This window comes from Diadema antillarum, unplaced genomic scaffold, assembly GCF_040938485.1.
Source record: "Diadema antillarum isolate AM-2024a unplaced genomic scaffold, OU_Dant_1.0 seq00000082_RagTag, whole genome shotgun sequence".
Classification (NCBI taxonomy): domain Eukaryota; kingdom Metazoa; phylum Echinodermata; class Echinoidea; order Diadematoida; family Diadematidae; genus Diadema; species Diadema antillarum.
Genome location: NW_027271175.1, coordinates 72,797 through 94,264, shown reverse-complemented (window position 1 = coordinate 94,264; position 21,468 = coordinate 72,797). Strand labels below are relative to the sequence as shown.

Below are 21,468 nucleotides of genomic sequence, written 5' to 3'. Positions count from 1 at the left end.
TTTTTCATTTTTGTCAACTTTGAGGGCGCTCTCCGTAAAAACGGTGGGCACGAATCCGCTGAATTTTTTTCAAAATTACTGAGCAAGTCAAAGCCTTCAACAGCATAATAGTTTAGAACCTAAGGTGATGAAATGTGGAAGATATTAGCCTCTAAATATGCATTAAAATTTTCGAAATTAACATTTAACACCATTTTCGGTGACCTTGTGCACGTTAACGAAAAGTCAATTTCGCGTCACAGTCAGTTTTTCTTGCAAAGACTATAATATTCTCTCAATTTCCAGATAATGAACACTTTTGCATGAATATCCATGCTACCACAATCAATCAAAAATGCCTAATTTTCTTTTAACTAATATTTTGGAATGCGCATCGGTTGCTATGTGAGGCTGTATCTTAGCAACCAACTGACCTTGGGGCAAAATATTTTGGGATTTTCCGTCAGACACTTTGGGGAACATTTGGTGCGATTTTAAAGAAAATCGGAGGGGGTCGGGTGACAACTTTTCTGAAAATTGGATGATTTGACGTGGATTGACCCAATTATGTTCTGTATTTTTGTTATAAATTGAATATTTGCACAAAGTTAAATCTAATAAAGTGATAAACTGCACAAACAAACACTGTCCAATTGAATTTCAGAAGCATACACCATATGAATGATGACAAAGCAGGATGCTACATGTACACTGTACAAGCCCACTTGCCTCATATCTGGGGCAACCAAAACTCATTGTCTGGATAGTAAAGTGAATGGGCTACGTTCTGTTTGAGTGCCACAGCCACATGCCTGACTTTATAGTCGATGGCTGGCCAACTTCACATATTTTGCACAAAACGATTTGTTTCTAATACTGGCCATTTGCAAGAGAAATACCCACACAATTGTAGCTTTGTCATTAACTATTATCACAGCGAAGCTTGTAATTTTTCTGTACAATTTTGCTGTACTGCATTTCTATCAAGAACGCTTCTAAAGCGCTCATGCATTGCAGTCTCAGAATAACGTGGCACTCGGGGGGGGGGGGGGGGGGGGGGGGTTGAATACATACACTCTGTAGCAAACAAAGAGTTGCAGGGGCCCCTGCTGGAATGCCCACTTGGGGAAAAGTGGGAGAAACAGTTCTTGTAGTGCCCGACACAATCCATCACATTTTTTGTTCCTACACACAATGTTTTAGTTTGCTAAACTGACAATACACTGCTTTTTGGAATTCATCTGCAATTTTTTATTCTCTGTCATTCAGGAGTTGTATGTGTGCATTAAAAGAAACTGACACATCCAGATACTGGCTTTGCACAAGGCCATTAACCATGCAGAGTGGGTGTCAAAAGAGCGGACCGAAAATTCCTAGAGCCACAGCGGAGAAGGGCTCATCTCCGATGATGAAGATGGTGGCGGCGCTCCATCTTGGCATGGCGCGTCTCTCTTTCCCTCTCGCTCCATCCCTTTCCCCGAATTATTGATTTTGGTGTCTCCGTCGCGAGGCTTAGGATGGGGGTTATTGGTGTGCTTGCTATCATCAATTAATCTAATCACATTCCAAAATGTGAATAAAACGCTCGCTCTCAATCTCTCTTTCGTCTCCGGCAACATTCTTTCTCTCTCTTTGTTTCTTTCAGATCGGTAACCCCCACTAACGCCACACTTTTTTTTTTGCACATAATGGGGTTAGCATTTGCACAAGGATTTTCAGCAAGTGACGAAAATAAACCTAGAGATGTATCATTCTGTCACACATCTAGAGACATACTAAAGCTTACTTGCTAGAATAGAAAATGGGATTAATGAAAAAACAAATACATCTCCTTCATCAATTATGTGCCTCTGAACTCCTGAGTCAACATCTCTACTACGTCATTCATATGATTGTGTTTCCAGTGCTGGAAAGATACGTAATAACATTGAAACCAGTGACTAGGAATACAGTACTGTAATAAAATAATTAAATTGCAGTGCAAAATGGATTTCATCTTCTAGAAAAATATCATGCCTTTTTCAGTGGCTAAATTATTCTTCAAATACCGAGATTCCTGATACATGTATTTCGCTAAACTTGAAATATTACAATGTTACATACTGTACGCTTACATTGTATTAACTCATCAAATCTCAAAATAATTTTCTTGCATCAATGGCATGCTCCACACTTTAAATGTTTTTGGGTTTGTTTGTTTTTATTGAACAGCTGTACATGTATTCTAAATGTTGTACTTTTGATAGAGGCTGGTAACAATAAACAATATCTGTTTTAAACATGTCATATTCTTTGGGTACAATGCATGATCAACGTAGTTTTTCACTGAAAACAAAAGTATTAACACAGGATTACTACATTAATACAAACTTAATATTCCAACTGATTCAGAAATAAAACAAGGACAGACAATTGTACATGGGCAATGCGCACATGCCCGTTAAGTTTTGTTGAGAAGAGATACTCCGAGAGAAATAATAAAAATTCAGACTTTGCATTTCATTCATACATTAAAAAAATATATATATTCTATTCCATATTAACATCATTACGTCACTCTACACATTATTTTCATAACCACTTGGCTTCTGAAATATTTTTAATGCAATTTAAAGTGTACAAAATAACAGTAATGTGCTATAATCCTTACATTACTAGGTAACCTTTTAAAACAGTAAATATGATCATCATCCTTACAATGCATAATTTGCTTCAGTATCAGCAGGGAGGTGCGAAGGCAAGATTATTTCAACAGAATGAAGGTACAAGGGTGCTTTGATTTGATAAATTATAGTTAAATTCTTATGTAATAACTTCAAATGTATTAGAGGTATTCCTTAATGTTACGTTATCAAAAAGACAAAAATCACCCATGTCCTTAGTACATTGTACTTCACATAAAGTTTAATGCAAGGGAATTCATTTCTTTGATGTTATCAAAGAAATAATTGTAACCCAAGATAAAAATACCTATAATAAGAATACTTGACATGTTTATACCACATTTGAGTTGAACTTGTGTTTTTTTATGCACTGTTTGCAAACAATTTATACTTCAGCTCAACTTTTTACAAGTGAGAATACTGCACATTATTCAATTCATGTTGCCATTGTTTGTCTTTCCCCTCTTTTGATGTACAGAATGTTGAAGTACACAAGAACTTTTCATGTGCCAAAATGGAATGCAGCTTGGGCAAACACAGTCCCCTGCTACTGAACAAAGTCCATGGAAAAGTTTGGACTCCAGGAAGGTGTGTCTTGGGAGCCCAAAGAAAAACCTGACCTGACTGGGAACCATCAACTTCTTCGCAATGTACACTTGTACATTGTATGTATTACATTGCATACATGAACACAGAAAGTTATAATGCCAAATTCTGGTCATGCTTCCCTTTACAAGTAATTGTCAATAGAGTTGAGCAAGGGAGTGATACTCATCTGTATGATGTGGAAATAAAATGCTATGGGCAAATTTTGCCACCTGCTCTTATACTCTACATATATGTATGTGTCACTTCCCACATACAGTGTATTCAGAAGATATGCTCATCATTAGATTAGATGTGTACTACATGTAGTACATTGTATTTTTAAGTTATGGACAGATCAAGTGAAACCAGTTAAATTTATTCAAACGTGTGAGTCAAAACTGCATGTACGTGAATGTCAATATTCCAAAGACATGGAAGAGAATTTATATCTCCTACAATGTGTTGCAAATATAAAAATCAGTAAAGATTAAGCAATAATAAAGAAGCTCTTGAAAACTCTGCAAGTGAATCTATCACACATGAATAACAAATACTTAATCATATGAAACACTAGTTTTCACAATAAATAGTGAAATGTAGCATTGATGTCCCCCCCCCCCCCCCATTAACAGGTCTTTAAATGCCCTTTTAGACAAGTTTTTTCTTTTAAAATAATACTAGTTCTGTATTAACATCATAACAAGTACAGGAGAAACTGTGTCTCTGATTAGTGTGATGTGTGGTGAATTCAGTGCAACCACTATGATTTTGTTGATCCCCATGCTCTATGTAACAACCATTTCACAGAACTATTAAAAACGTGTGTAAGGCCATATCTGCTCATAATCATTTCTGAGATGCATGCATACTGATGTACATTGGAACACTCTGAATAATATTTGAACAAAAAAATTGTATCTTGTGCTCAGAGATATTGAGGCAGAATCCTAGGAATTTTCCCTGCAAGTGGTTTTTACTTTTTAAAAACACATCTTGAAGATGTCTCCTGTAATCATTTTGAAACAAAACAAAGAATTCTTAATATTTTTCTGGTAATGTCCCCCAAATTACATACTGTACAATGTTGGTATTTTTCCAGATACAGCTGTACACAAATTTATGACTAATGTATGAATACAAAGGAGAAGGGAAGTCTCCCATTGTGCTTTTTTTATAGTTAATACACGAGCTACGCATTTCTACTTTCATACTATCGGCCTTCACTTTCTAATGGTTCTTCGAAAAAGATAAATAAAATGGGATAAGAGCCAGTAGAGACAATAAACTATTGACTTCTTTTATTCTTTTACCCTTGGGCAAACCCAGCAATTCCTTGAAGTGATCATTGGTAAGAGTTGACTGCAGTCGAGATTTTTCGGCTGTATTGGTTCTCTTGTAGAGATCAGTAAGAAAGCTGTAGGCCTAAACAATTCAAATGGGGATTCTCAAATTTATCTGCACTGGGCCAGCCTTCTCACTCCTTGGTATTTTCACACTACCAACAAATACACACCATGTACAGACACAGACATGCACACTCAAATACAACTTGTTCATCCCATTAAAAGTCATTTATAGACTTCACATGATAGTACAAAGAACTGACTCGATTTTATATGAGGACATGTACAAACCGTACACAGACAAAACAAGTCAAAGATTTCCAGTGATACATGTAGTACTATGGCCTGGCTTTACCGGAACATTTATACCACCACATGTGATACATACATACAGACCCAAGAAAGTCCCATATACAGGTATTTTACATGATAGTGTGATGGTCTGGTTCAAGGAGGACACAAAAATAAATACATGGATGTACTATACTAGTAGCACATTGTATGTGTCTGTCCTTTCCATTCCCCCATCCATGCCCATCTAAAGAACACAAACAACAGGTTGGACACCTGATGCTTTAATATCAGAATGCCCTCCAAGGACATACATTTACCAACATTTCCTATCATTTCTACAGCTATATACCTATACACATAATACACACAAACACACAAACACACAAGCATTTGTACACACTGACACACACACATACACTGTCACCAAAAACACACATATATCGGTACGCCATCATATCCTTCCCAATGGCACCGCATTACGAGGGGCATGTACTATACATTTTATTACCAGGAAGGGGGGAGCCAGTTTTGCATTGATAAAATCAAAACTGACTTTACACACTCTCATCTCGGCAAGCAGCAGCAGATTCCCCGCTACTCCACCAAGGGGATTTGATACACAACACGTTTTTTGCAGAGCAGCCTGGGAAGATGAAAATCCCTTGGGGGAAAACATGTTGATGAGTTTACCACCTGACCAATCCATTACACATAAAGGGTGCACTGTATCACGTCATTTGGGAGGATGATGAGGACTGGTGGCGGGGATAGACCTTAGACCCTGCTTGAGAATAAGGCCACCACACGGCACTAAAGTGGGTCATCCACGGCAATACTTCCGGACATGAATGAGACATTACGGTAATTTGTGTTGCCTCTTTAAAGGGCATGCAGTCACACATACGTGTGCACGATGCGTAGAACTGCTCTTGACAACAACAGCTACAATGTAGGCCCACATTCCAGATGGCAAAAAGAACTGTACTATGTCCACACAGCCACTGCATCAAAACAACAATGCCCCCTAGTCTTTATCAAAAATGTCTATCATTTGTTTTTGTTTTTGTTTTTGTTTTTTGTTTTTTGTTTTTTTTGGGGGGGTGGGGGATGGGGTTTGCTCCACCATTAAACTGGAAAAAAAACTGCCAAATTGACAGTTCACCTTCCCTCAAAACCTTCAGATCCTTTAGTTTGAAAAGTAGTAAGCATGCCCCGCTCAACTTGGGGTGGGGCAGACGAAATCCTTTTTGATACCAGGAGCAAAATATTTTAACGAAAGTAACTAGTTTTTCCACTAAAGCGCTAACATATTCTTAAGGATCGCGCTGATATTTTCAGGGGAAAAAACGGGCATCCGAAGCCGTGCTTCAGTGCAAATGCGCCGTCAACGAATTGCGTCAGCGGGTCTCTCTCTTGTCAACGTAATCCCTGACGGAATTACGAAGTATAACAGTAGAGTTCTTAATGATTCCATGTGTCCAAAGACGTAGGCCCTATAAACTTCTAGTCACACTAAAAAATAAACAAACATATTGTCGATCGCAATGCGAAAAATTGAAAACACTAAAAAAAAATAAACAAATATTTAATTCACGGTTGAAAGTAAAGCACTTAACATCTCCCAACTGCACATGCTGAAACAAGTTGCATTGTGGGATACATCAAAGGTTTTGACTGATTTTTTTTTTTTTTTTAATGTACCATTCACACACAATGGGTGAGGCAAATTACAGCATGGGCTTCCAGAAAAAGACGAGCTCTTTTGGCATCATACAAATCAATGCTCAACAGAAACAGAATCCTAAATTCTAGATTTTTCATCTGTACGCATATCAAAAACTACACCTACCTTTAAAGAGTGGAAGTTTTGATGAGCAAAGTATTAAACGGAAATTTGAAAACTGATAAAAGTTCTTCTTAACCTCCAAAGCCAACTTAGTACATAGAAATAAAACTCATTTTCATAGATAAGACATGAAGATCTACACTGTAGATGTACAGAGACTCCAACCCCAAGAACCTTCTGATCTGGAGATTCTCCTGCCTGAAACCCCTAGCAAACGGGAGACTCCAACTTGATGTGCGTGAATTGCACATCACAAGCGCAAAGTCCCTTGCTGTCTAGGGTTCTAGATGCTCTCTCACGCTATTTAAGGCTTATTTTTCAACATACAATGAAAATTGGTATTATAAGAAATCATTTCAAGTGGGAGAACAGGAGATTCTGCAAAAAAGGGCTTTCGGCGGGAGATCTCCCGTCGAAAGCGGGAGAGTTGGAGTCTCTGGATGTACACGTGCAGCAACTTACAAAATCTACTGATATTCTTTCCGTAGACTAAAGCCCCCTCAGGACAGACACATTGGGGTTGTAGGAGGGCTTTTTTCAGGAAATAACCATGCTTTCTACTATATAGCTCATCAATTACTTTAGGCTGTGTTTATCTAAAAATTTGCTGAGGCAGAATCACGATCCTAAACGCGTTTGAGGCATTTTCAGGGGTTAGATAAACGCAACCGTGTTTTCAAACGCGTTTAGAAACGCCGTTTTGAAACGCCTTTCAAAGGGCGTTTTGAAACACGTTTGAGACCACGATCACCCTTCTGTGAGTAGATTTATAAACACAATGCCATTTTGAAACGCGTTTATATCTCAAGGTCAAATTCCGGCTGTTTCCGGTTGTGCTCTCTACCCATTGTTTGTGTGTGACTGAGGAGGCATGTTTGGTGGTATGACGTTGACCTTTACTTCCTGGGTCAAATAGCGCGAAGCAGCTGCCCAGTGACACCACTCGAATCGCCACTGTATGATGGTTAGATAAACGCGGGTCCCCGAAAATCGCGTTTCAAACCACGTTTGCAAACACTGTTCCAAACGCGTTTTGAAACGTGATTCTCTCTCTCAAGTTAGATAAACGCAGCCTGAATCCTACAACTATGCAACATACAACTTGAAATATGACCGATATCATTTCCCACCACTGTTCATATGCACGTATACACATTACATGTAATTTGTGTCTACAACGGATATAATTGCGAGATTCACTTTCAAAACTGTGGTGTCATTCAAAATGTCTACAAAATATTTTGTATGCACACATACACTGTACATGTACCACACACATACACAAAAGATGCTATCAAATGCACGACTACACACCTGATACTGATTCAATATCCCATGCAAGCGAACAAACCCATTTTTCCCCCCTTTGGCATTGATGTTTAGCAAAGGTTTCGTTTGAAATGCAAACACTGCCGACTGAAGTCTGTACTCACACTTTAATTTCTCTGTCTGCTTCCCTCTCGTCAGCAGGACCAGGCCGCAGAAGAGGTCCTTGAAGGTGATACCTTTATTTGTCCCACCGAAGGCAAAGTACAGGTACTGAAAGCAAAACCAAAGATCCAGTTAGAGTGAGCGTAAAGAGCAAGTCATGGCACTGCTTCACACACATCTTAGTAATACAATGTGTATCAAATGAAGAGCTGGTCAAACCTCTGCAAATCAGAAAACATGTGCTGATTTACAAGCATTATGCATTCTGATATCTAAAAAAAAAAAAACACTTTCTATAAAAAAATTAAAAACTTACACAATACCCATGCTAAATTGAAGCTCAGGGGAAAAAACTTCATAACAAACATTTCATTCAATTTTTTCACCTGTCTAAAATGCCAACATCATATTTATTTGATGCCATATAAAAAAGTATAATACATGCATGACAAATTCAATAATTTATCAAGAAGTTTATCATAGGTCAAGAAGTGGAATTTGGAAGGTCACATTAATGCCATCATATCTATTTAGTATACACAAACTTTATTATTACATGTATGTGAAAAGGTTAATAATTTATGTTTCTACATGTATAAACCACATCTATTCTTATATCCATTTACAGAAATAACAGCGAAATAGAGCTGCCCTACGTTACCTACTGGTATTTACAATCTACATGTATTGCATCCAAATGAAAGAATGAATACATCAAAACACATCTGACTGACATAAGAGGGTTAACTGGTTGTTGCAAAATACAGTTTAAACTTTAGATGGCGCTTTAATCTAGCCATGTTTTACTTTCACAACGTTGGACTCCTGTGATAGCTGACTGTAATTTGACATTGTTGAAACACATGGGGTCAGAGAGTCTGGTTTTAAGGCACAGACTGCCGCCTCCCACAACTGCTTACAAGATATAATCGTGGTTTCAACCAGCCATCCCCAAATTGGCAACGACAGCTTTCCTGTCTGCTACAATCTGACGGAGATGGGTGACCTTAATTCATCGAAACTGTCACTGCAATAACATTTGGAAGTGTTTAGAGAACTTCTTATCGACGATTTCAAGGACAGCCTAATATACTGAAATGCAAAATGGGTGTACACTGTACATTGCGTCTAGACATTTTCTCTTCTAGAATCAGTCAGGACCAAAACAGATATTTGACAGATATGGATATTTTCTTTTCTTTCTTTTTTTCACACAGCTGTGATGATCAGTTTCAGAATATTGCAAAGGCTTGAAGCTGAACATGGTTTGCAAAATGGTACATGTGGGTCAATCCACGTCAAATCAACCAATGGTGTTAACCCGACCCCCTTCAATTTTCTTTAAACTCGCACCAAATGTGCCCCCAAGTGTCTGACGGAAGATTCTAAAATATTTTGCCCCAAGGTCAAACGGTTGCTAAGATATGGCCTCCCATAGCAACCAATTCGTGGCCAAACAACCGAGTTTAAATAAAATTTGCTATTTTTGATTGACTGCTACAGTCAAGTTAGATGAGATACAATGCTCATTTTCTGTAAACTCGAAGAACTTTATGATGCTAACATGCACAATATGTTACGGCACGGATCTGACATTCGGTTATTGCGCAAGAGGTCACCGGAAATGGTGTTAAGCGTCAACGTTAATGTTTTTGGGTGCATGTTTGGAAGCTGATTACTTCAAAATTCAATTAGCTTAGAACCCAATATTATGCATATATAGAGACTCTCACTTGCTCTACACACCTACCAAAAATCGGCCAGAAAGTATGCTCCGTTTTCTTGGAGGGCGCCCTCAAAGTTGGCTTTTTTCAAAAAGTTGCCAAGTTCAAAGTCACAAATCACCACTCGTCCCATCGAGGAGTGACACCAGTTTGAAATGGTGTGCAAAGTTGTAAATCACTTGTGTGTTGGGAATAATGCTAATATTAAGGAATTTACAGTTGTGTTCAGAACAATGTCAAGGTCAAAATATCTGGAGATGACTTCAAATATTATTTGTAGCTTGAAATAGAATAGAAATGGAACATGATTAGAAGTTTTCAGCTTAAAGTCACCATGAGTACTGAAATGGCACACAACTAAAAATTGATGTAAATACATTTTAGCACCATTATGGTCACAGAAAATTGAGCAATTTATTGTTTTTTGTGATTTTCAGCTGCATTTTCAAGGTCATTGCCAATAAGACAAAACAATTTGTGATGTATGTCCTTTTGGTACTAGTTACAGACTATCATCACAGAAGATACCATTGTGTCTTGGCACTTCATCTCTGATTTATCACTATTTTAAATATGCTGAAAACCCTATATGTCAATTTACGTCGATTTTGGGGTGTTTACGACCATTTTCGAATGCATAAAAAAGCTATGAAACATTCCGGTTACAAAAGTTTTTTGGTAAGCCATGAAAATATAGGTAACTGTCTATCAATACACAAAAATTGGTGTCACTCCTCGATGGGACGAGTGGTGATTTGTGACCTTGGAACTTGGCAACTTTTTGAAAAAAGCCAACTTTGAGGGCGCCCTTCAAGAAAACGGAGCATACTTTTTGGCCAATTTTTGGTAGGTGTGTAGAGCAAGTGAGAGTCTCTATATATGCATAATATTGGGTTCTAAGCTAATTGAATTTTGAAGTTATCAGCTTCCAAACATGCACCCAAAAATATTAACGTTGACGCTTAACGCCATTTTCGGTGACCTCTTGCGCAATAACCGAATGTCAGATCCGTGCCGTAACATATTGTGCATGTTAGCATCATAATGTTCTTCAAGTTTACAGAAAATGAGCAATGTATCTCATCTAACTTGGCTGCAGCAGTCAATCAAAAATAGCAAATTTTATTTAAACTTGGTTATTTGGCCACGCATTGGTTGCTATGGGAGGCCGTATCTTAGCAACCGTTTGACCTTGGGGCAAAATATTTTAGAATCTTCCGTCAGACACTTGGGGGCACATTTGGTGCGAGTTTAAAGAAAATTGAAGGGGGTCGCGTTACAAATTGTCTGAAAATTGGTTGATTTGACGTGGATTGACCCATTACACAATAAATGATGGAGAATGTCGCGAAATTAAACATCATGGTCTCTTCTCTTGAGAATGAATATAAAGTAAAACCCTGACATGAGAAGAGAAACCAAAGCAGTTTCAAAGTTGTGCATGCACACACACACACACACACACACACACACACACAAAGTGAATGGAGACAATCTCAAATACGAAACATACAGACTATTTTTTTCAGTATTTTAAATCCATCCACATTACACACCATGTGTAGATATCATTCAAACAGCTTGACACCTCACTGAAGACTTTCTGCGCTAGACCAGTACCTTAATACACAGAAATCTTTTGCCAAACATTCAAAAGAATTCTCATTATCATCCGTATTTAGCCACTGCCACAGAAACTTGCAAAACCCAAGGCAGGGCATCTATCATTTGATCACTAAAAACCTGTGTCTACTTCTCAGCCACCATCTAAGCTAAAGCAACACAGAATTAAGAAATCCCCTTCAGTAAAATAATAACTTGTTACCAACATTGTGAGGCACATGAAAAAAAAGCAATGTTTAGAAAACAAACAAAGTCATTGCATCATTTACACTTCCACAACAATTAGTGTATGTAAAACAATCAAATAGCTGCAATATGGATACATGGTATTTCAGAAACAAATGAAATGTTAGACTAACGTTTATTGCATGGTCTTTTACTAATTTTGTGTGTATGGATTAGTTAACAAACAGCTGTTCAAATAAATTCTGTAACGCTAGGCAACTTGTTTCAAAAGCATTTCTAATATCTGAACACAAATTCCAGACAGGTTTCAACACAACTGTTTACCCATTAAACACAAATGAACAGTACATGTATACTCGGTTTCTGATACAATACAACTCAAATTGAGGAAATGGCTGCAATATTGTGGACACTGAAATTATTGTCTCAACATGCCTAACATTTCTGCCACAGGCAGCAGCATAAGGGTTTTCAAAATGAAATAGATGTCACAGTTCAGTGGAAATGACCTCATTTGAGCTTTGGTATCACTTAGCCATATTACAAGAAAGGCAGGGATGCCAACCTTGTAAACAGCATTGCAGCATTTCTTGGGTCTGAAGTCATATTTTTGGTGGAAAAAAAATTCTATATTCACCATATCTGCAATAGATACAGTGTAGAATATGATTTGAGAAAAACAGTATTTTTCATAAAACCTACAGTACTTGTGGCCACAAACAGAACAAAATACTGCCCCCCCCCCCCCCCCGAAAAACAAACAAACAAACAAACAAACAGTTTGCATCTCTGGAAAGGACTTCTCGAGTGAGTCAGTGTGTCCTCCAGCAGCAACATGTATCCATGTAATCGCAATCCCCCCCCCCCCAAAAAAAAAAAAAAAAAAATGATTTGAAAGGGGACGAACCTCTCCAAGCTTCTGCGGCATGGCATCCCCCATTACATCTTTGAGGAAGATGAGGCGGCTCATGTACCCACCAGGGGTGGAGTACCGCTTGAACGCCTCGCGTAGCCTCTTCAACTCATCTTCAGACACTGCAAATAGGGAGAGATAGAAAATGGACGAAGGACGTCAGCTCCTGCCTTATGAAGAATAGCTGTGTGATGGACTAATTTGACAGCAAGTTACATGTACATTTGCATTGCATTAATACTCAAAATCCACAATTACAAAATGGAGTCCACTACAATACTAATGACAACTGAATGACCAGTAAAGAATATAATGCATTTTATCATTCCATGTGATGCACTGGGATTATGTTCCAACATTTCTTTCTGGGTTTTTTTTAATCCTCTTGCGACCATAGTGAAATACGGCAAATGTTACTGTTATACAAATGCACTCACATACAGAATGACTAACAATAATGATAATGATAATGACAACAATGATAATGATAATAGAAGCAGTAGTAGTAAGTTAGTAATTATAATGATAATGACAATAATAATTACATTATAATGAAAATAACTCATATTTATTCATGAATATTCATAAAGCGCATAATTCTCAATAATTCTCTACGTGCTTGACAAGACAAACAATCATTTACATGTTTTAACAGACCATGGTAGGTTTTCAGAGCCTTTGTGAAAGAATCAAATAAAGATCATCATGCTTCTAACTGTAAGGGGTAATGAATTCTGACAAGTGGGAGCTGATGATGTGAACAATCGGTTCCCATGGTTGTGTGTCTATGTAGGAAAGACTGACAAAAGATATTGTGATGATGATCGAAGAGTGCATGTTGGGCTGGCTGAGCGAATAATGAAATATAACTTCTTTCGTTTAGGATTTGTTGTTGTTGTTGTTTTTTCAAACAGAGTTCAAACAGTAGAATTACTGGCCAATCTTTTTCAAGACACTGAATCATATAATGGAATCAAAAACAGAATTTATGCAAAGTATTTTGTAGATATTTCAGGTATCTTTCACTGATGGACCATACAAACACAACGCTTTTTTTTTTTACATAATCTTCGCTCTTTCATTATTACAACAGCTAATACAAGTAAATTCAACAAACCCTTCTGCTTGTTTGTTCATGTTTTTTTTAACTATTAAAAAAGTCACTATCAGATCACACATAAATGCAAACATTTGGAAGTACTATCAGCATTTTGAAAGTATGACAAAACAGCACACTTAACAGGTAGTGTCTGTGACATAATTTTCTCCCTCGATTATAAAAGTTTTGAGGGGTAGGGGAGAGACAAATTTGTATCACTGCCAGGTATTCTCTTTTCTTGTAGCCATTCCATTCTGAGCCACATCTAAGAGTAGGGAGGACAGTTCATCTGGATGAGATTCATTAGCATAGTATGAATAGAGACACACAACTCCTTCCTGAGAAGATGACATTTTATATATTACACAGCTGTAGATGTGATCAGACATGCACTATAGATATGTACGTACATCAATGCATTTCATGTTATAACCCATGTACAGAGTAAATCCTAATCACCCTACTACTCAAGTAAAGGGTTGTTGGTATCTAGCCAAGTTGTAATTCTATCCACACGCAGTCTTCATTTTGGAAATACAGGATATACAATGTACTTTATCTTTTCCAAGTATATACCCAGTCAGTCAGAACTAGATAAAACTGAAAGGAAGGATTGGTTGCCCTAAACTTTTTAAGCCTACTCAGAATTAAACAAAGCAAGTGACTATCCAGTATAAGTGGATGCATGAACCACATAATCCGGACAATATCACGCTAGCGTGATGATTGACAAATTGTATCTGTTAGTGATTGATATCATAAAGTCAAATACCAGTCAGCATTTGGATAAACAAAATCACAGGATAGTGGCCCACTTTACAATGTATGATACATTTTCCCATGGACAATGCAATTACTGGGATTTCTTCCATGGGGAAAGTCTTTTTGTGGACAAATTATTGCATGTTTTATTTATTCAAGTTGGCTATCTTGGAAAGGTTCAATAGAATTATAACTCATTTAACATCACTTGTGGGAGTCTCTCCACTTCATTTTCAGACATTTCATCTTCCTAAATCATAATCACATGGCATTTTGACCCTTTTGGTACAAGAATAAGTTCCTCTCCCACTAAAGTAAAACCATCATTTTATCTAGAGTGCGAAAACCCTGCCCTAGCCCTAGCAATGACAGTGCAGGGGTGCCAGGGGCAGGGGCAAGGTACTAGTACTATTATTAAGACAAATTTTGCCATTGAAAAGAGAATGCAACATGAAATTACCTACACTTACAGCTCAGGTACAGACTACATCAGTACAGTTGCAGATGAGCAAGGTTAAAATACTAATAGATTAAATGCAGTTGTCGGTATGCACACCAAGGTTCAACTATGCGCAAAAAACAAAACAAGAAAACACTATATAGAGTAAAACATCCCGTTTGCGGCAGTTTAAGCGTTGTTAAGGGTTTTTCAAACTTGTAAACAAATCAGGCAAATTATTTTCAACCATTTTATATATCATAGACAAGATGATTCATTAACACAATTGTTTTCATAAAAGAAATTTGCCATTGACCAACGCAGTTTTCATGATTCACCAGGCAAAACCCGGCATAATTTTCGCCGATAAGGGCGATATGCGACGTAGTATTTCTGCTTGCGGCACAATGTACAATCCCTATGCAATACGTGCGTGCTCCGCGATCTTTAGCTGAACGCCTTCACATGTCTCGCGAACATTGCGTAAGCGCCAATTCCCATTGCGAAAGCACGTGAAAAAAGCGGGCGCACATGCATTGGCCGCAAACAAGATCGCAATTCTGGCGGTGTTGTTGATGTCTTTCTCGTGTTTTTCTGAATTTTTTCGATGGTAACATCCACTTTCCGAACAAAAATGGTGGCCAACATCGGCTCTCGAAAGTTCTATTTTATGTGAGGATATGTTTTCAAAATCCATGAGCATCGGGAAAACGACAAAAAATCAAGTTTCTTGGACCATTATTTCTTAATTGTTATGTTAAGAAGTACGTCTACCGAAAATTTTATTTTGGATGCGATATGTTGTCATTTAGGTGAGAAAATTTCCCTTTCGTCAGAGATCGTGCCCATTTTATCGGTTGGTTTTTGATGATTGCTAGTGTGTTAGTATATGTGTAGTGTGCATGTAACAGTGCAATGCTGTGTTTAGCGGTATATTACCGTGTATGTTGTACCTGCCGCGAACGGCTGCACAGCCGCTTACTGCCGCAGTTACTCTAGTCTAGGTTTCTACATTCTAGCAGGTTGTCGGATTTTGGACGCCGTTGTGTTTGAATCATGGACATGGGCGGCTTGTGTTATTGCTTTGGCATGCTAAAGCAGATGGCCGACTTTCCTGTTTTCACCAATTTTGGTTTGGGTCGCACTGTTAGTGTTGGTTTGTTCCTTGAACTTGTCAAATAAAACAATACCAAATCAATGCACCTTGTAACGGGTTGGTTGTACAATGTAGAAATAACTATCAATTAGATCTTTTTAAACCAGTTGCCCTATGCCCTCATACAAATCTGTAACGTTAGGACTGAAGTAACGTAACTTCCCTAGTGAAGAAAGGTCGACTCTAATTAAGCCAAAACAACAAAAAATGTGTCCATGCAGTGTAATGCACTTGTCAATGTAATGACTCACCCCACTACCCCCGGACATGGGTGCGTCATTTCCTCGTTTGGTCCGTCAAATTTGTGACCCAGGTGTGCGTCATTTTACCAGCTATGTCCGTCAAATTTTTGACCGAGAGGTGCGTCAAAATCCCATCATTGTCGTCAAATTTTTGACCGAGGGGTGCGTCATGGTACGTCACTTGGCTATGGAAAATAACACGCATTATTCTGAACCGAGGGGTGCGTCATGGTATGCACTTGGCTATGGAAAACTGCACGCATTTTTGCACGCTACCAGTACCGGATACACGTACGTACCGCGAGTGAATTTACAGTGAGCGCTTTCCCGCGGCAAGTGAAAATCAAAGTCGGGAAGCGTTTTGGAGTAGGCCTAAGAGGGAAAAATGCTTGCCCGAATCTGGCAAGCAAATGATTTAAAAGCCACCCTTTCTCCTCACATTTTCTTTCCAACAAACTCATGAAATCACGCATACTCAATCTCAAGCCAGACGGACTGTTTAGCGATATAACGATTTCAACCTCACAGTACTAAATAGTAAAATCAAAGATCGTATACGGAATTCCGAATACGATCTTTGGTATACCGTTGCGTGGTGCGTACTGCGCGTACCTGCAGTATTTGTAGCAGGCAAGTCGAGTGTTAGTGGTGCGCGACTCGCTCGCTAACGCTGTGCAATTCGCAAGTGAGCAGCGTGCTCGTTATTCCTCATCGAACGTACATCGTCCATGTGTTGCATTCAACCGGACTAGAAATGGCCGCGCACATACAGCGCATCTGCAGACAAGTCATGGCCAGGTGACTATATGGATTGCATGCACATACATTCGGAATATCGTAGCAGCAGAGTGATGTACGGTGAATGACGGTACGGTGCTTACAGGGCCAGGGTAAGGGAAACTTGCCGAAACTTTGACAAATTGTGTTTACGAACCGAAAGAAAATGAAATTGCGTGAATAAAGCGTATGCAAAAATCCTTTCAGTATTTACGGGGTGCGTCAAATGTACCGAGGATGTCCGTCAAGAAAGTGACCTAGGTGTTCGTCAAAAACCCCGTGTTGTCCGTCAAAAAAGTGACTGTGGTGTTCGTCAAAAACCCCGTGTGGTCCGTCAAAAAGTGACTGTGGGGGTGCGTCAAAAACCCCGTGTGGTCAGTCAAAAAATGACCATGACGCACCCATGTCCGGGGGTAGTGGGGTGCGTCATTACATTGACAAGTGCATAAAATTACAATTAAACATTAATACAAAGAGGCAGGTTGTCTACTGAAGTACTAGACAGAAAGATCCGTCTGTCCGGAGGACTCTTTTGTATTTTGCCATTAACGCCGTCCTCCGTAGACAGACGGAAGGTTGTAGTACCCATTGCTGTGTGGATGTTCTTAACCACTGTCTCTATGGAAAATCGGGTGAGGTACCTCACCCTTCTCGATTGCGTCTAATTCACGGCCCTAGGTCGGCAAATTTAAGCTTGAATAGTTAAATCAACTATTCAAGAATAGACTACACTCACCAGATTAATGAATAATCCAATATTTCGGTCGAATTTTCAACGCAAAACACACATCAACCAGCCCGTCGCGTCGTCACGTTCAAACTGCAGAAACATACAGTATGAATCTATTAGCCAATCACATGCGAGGTAGTTTCTGCGTGTTTTTTTTACTTAATAAAGTACCTCGCATGTGATTGGTTTACAGATTCAAAATGGCGTCCTACAGCTAGCGAACGGCGATGTTGCGATATGGATAAAATTTCTGCATTATAACCGCGTTACTGTGAGTATTTCGATTGCAAAATGTGAGAAATTAACCCCAAATATTGCTGCATAATGTGTCATGTCATGTCAAACTTGTTGAATGTAAAAAATCTGTCTGAAATTTGGTTTATCGTAACATTTGATCTGTGCGCTACTGCCACACAGGAGCTGGCATCATTGACTTCGGTCTGTATACGGAGGGGATCCGTGAAGCCAGACGCAGTCTCCGCGGAACATTCCCCGACGGACAGATACAGACCGATCTTTCGGTCAACTGAAGTACACACTACTGCACTGCCATTGCCACTTTATAAAAGTGACAAAATGCCAATGAAAACATGCTATTAATAATTATGTAATGAGCTATGATCTTCTTGTCCATTGCAGACCGACAAGATCCGGCAGTACAGCACACACAGCGCGGCCGCGGCCAAGGCAAGGCAAGGACCAGGTACAGTAGTCAACATGTTATGGTATAGACACTCGTGTACAGTAGGGCAAAATGAATCGGGATCTCATACACGTTAGAACAGAAACAGGCGAAATCAATACATGCCTCTCTTCAGTGCATCCTCGTATGGGATTATCGAGGGCTTCGATTCTTTGCTCCCCATGACGATTTTTAGTCCCTCATATCCCTCCGTATATCCGAGTGGCGGGGTAAATTAGTGATGTAAACAGTCCAAGTAAAGTCCTTGTCGCGTTCATATAGTTCGACACTCAGTGACATCTCTTGTCGCCATTTTCTGCTGTCATATTGTCACTCAAGTAAGGGTGTTCGTGTGTGTATGAGAATCCTTCGCTGCTGCTTGCATACACCGTACCGCACATTGGGTAGATTATACACACGCGATACCTATCGCGAGGTGGTGCACGTAGGGTACGAGTGCATCTGCTACGAGCATTCTACTGTTGTGTATGCATGTAGTGCATCGTCAAGTCACATGACCACACCCACCGTATGATGAATGGGGGCGCTTTTACCCATCTCTCGTCTGACTTCAGTGTCAAAAATAGCACAACATCAATAGCGTTTGACGGAAAATAAACGTAATACTTATTGTATTACATATATATATTCATATTACGTGGGGAAAAAGCATATTCTGTAAAAATATATCAACAAAATGAGCTTTTCCTGCGCTGTCTCCGCTGATAACTGGGGGATGATAATGACAATAATTATTGGTAACTGACAGTATTTACTAGTTTTTTCAGTGTAACTGGCATATACTATAAGCCTATAACATGTGACATTTCACGCTTTTTTTCACACTTTTTCTTCATATCATATAAGAAAAGAATAATATCGGAATGATGATAACAGCAGTCAGATTATTGATCATTAAACTGATGATGAATACACGCATTTGCAAAGTTCAACAGGTTATGCAATTCCTATTACAGAGCAATGCTGCTGAAAGATAGTATAAAGCACTACCATGAAGTATTCTCAAATGTTACCACATATTTCTCTATCATAATACAGATGGATAGATGGATATAGAAACAAAGATAGATAGACAGATAGATAGATAGATAGATAGATGGATTGGATAGATAGATAGATAGATAGATAGATAGATAGAGAGAGAGATAGATAGATAGATAGATAGATAGATAGATAGATAGATAGATAGATAGATGGATAGATAGATAGATAGATAGATAGATAGATATAGATAGATAGATAGATAGATAGATAGATAGATAGATAGATAGATAGATAGATAGATATAGATAGATAGATAAATAGATAGATAGATAGATAGATAGATAGATAGATGAATATATAGATAGATAGATAGATAGAGATAGACTAAGATAGATAGATAGATAGAAAGATAGATAGATAGATAGATACATACATACATACATACATAGATAAATAGATAGACAGATAGATAGATAGAAATGAATACATGGAAAGTTTCATCGCAGAATTGGCTAAGAGTGATCTTTAAAAGGAGCCAAAGCCTTATTATATAAATGGATTGAGTAAAACCAGTAATATCTAAGTATATAGTAGAACACATTAAAGTTTGAGGAAAATCAGATAATCAATTCAAAAGTTCTACATTTGCAAAGTTTCCATGCAGTTGTTTCTGGTTATGGAGACTGGTAGGACATCATTTTAACAATATACAGGAAATATGGGGAGAAATCCACAAAATCTCATTGATCTTGAAAAGTATATATTCCATCATTTGAATACCGACCCATAAGGGTAATATCATTCCCACTGCTTTTTGAAAGAGGCATAAGTCAAGTGCTCTTTCATTATGCTAGAAATTTGAATCGTATGTTGAATTTCGTGTAATATTTTCTTATTATTGTTGTCCAAAAGATGTCATGAATTGCAGTATTCTCCTTGGAAAGTTATGATGGCACCAAAACTTTGAATAGTCATAACTTTTGAATTGATTTTCCTCAAACTTTCACCGACATGTTCTCTCTTGCTGCTTTCACTCAGTCCACATTTATTTAGGCTTTGGTTTCCTTTGAACAGATGGGGCAAAATAAAACCTTTCCAGTGACAGATACCTCACTTACCATAGCAAGGCATATTCCTGATGTTATGATTGAAAACCATCCTGTATTTTGTTATTATTAGAATGGAGTTAGCAGGTTTTACGAGTTTTCCAAAAAAAAAAACAACAAACAACAACTCTTCATATACATCCCTCTCTCTCTCTGTCTCTCTTTCTGTCTCTGTCTCTCTCATTCTCTCTCTCCCTCTCTCCAGAACTCTTTGTTTTCGTCTCTTTCATTCTAAACTATGGCAAGGTACTTCTATAGTAATTGTATGATTTTATGGATATCCTTCATTGATCATGTTTGTTTACGTCTAGATGTGTACAATAGTTTCGTCATGCACTGTGTTTATCTGTTTTCTTTGTTTTGCTTTGTTTTCATATACAAGTTTTGTTTTTGATCATTTCTGTTACATTTATGTTGTATTTTATCTGCATGGATCTGTGGAAGAACAGTCCCCAGACTGAAGTATGTGCCATGTTTAAATAAGGAATGAAATGAAATATATATATATATATATATATATACATATATATATATATATATATATATATATATATATATATATATTTATATATATATACATATATATATATATATATATATATATATATATATATATATATATATATATATATATATATATAAATGAAGAAATAGACTGGTAATGCATTTTCTTTTGGCCAATAAAGAATGACTTTATTCGACTCAAATTTTCAGCGGCCTCCGCCTTCTTCAGGAGTCATGAGGGAGCTTTAGATTTGCAGCGTGGGATGCTTGAGACGACGCTTGAGCTTGACGTTCTCCTCTCCCCTGCGTCGTGCTGAAAAATAGCTTAATAGATTACGCTGGGACGCAACATATAAAAATAAAATGCCGCCCCCAT

The 21,468-nt window shown here is 38.1% G+C and overlaps 1 protein-coding gene across 1 annotated transcript in view; it reads right to left on the bottom strand.

Moving 5' to 3' along the window:
• LOC139726265 (ubiquitin carboxyl-terminal hydrolase 32-like) overlaps positions 1-18,813 on the bottom strand; it is an 89,957-nt gene extending 71,144 nt beyond the window's left edge. The window contains exons 1-3 of the mRNA XM_071637332.1: positions 18,604-18,813; positions 12,585-12,712; positions 8,147-8,252 (exon numbers count right to left, since the gene is read on the bottom strand). Coding sequence (XP_071493433.1) covers positions 8,147-8,252; positions 12,585-12,712; positions 18,604-18,661 — 292 coding nt within the window. The 5' untranslated portion in view covers positions 18,662-18,813. The remainder of the gene's footprint in view (positions 1-8,146; positions 8,253-12,584; positions 12,713-18,603) is intronic.
• Positions 18,814-21,468: the final 2,655 nt, after the last annotated feature.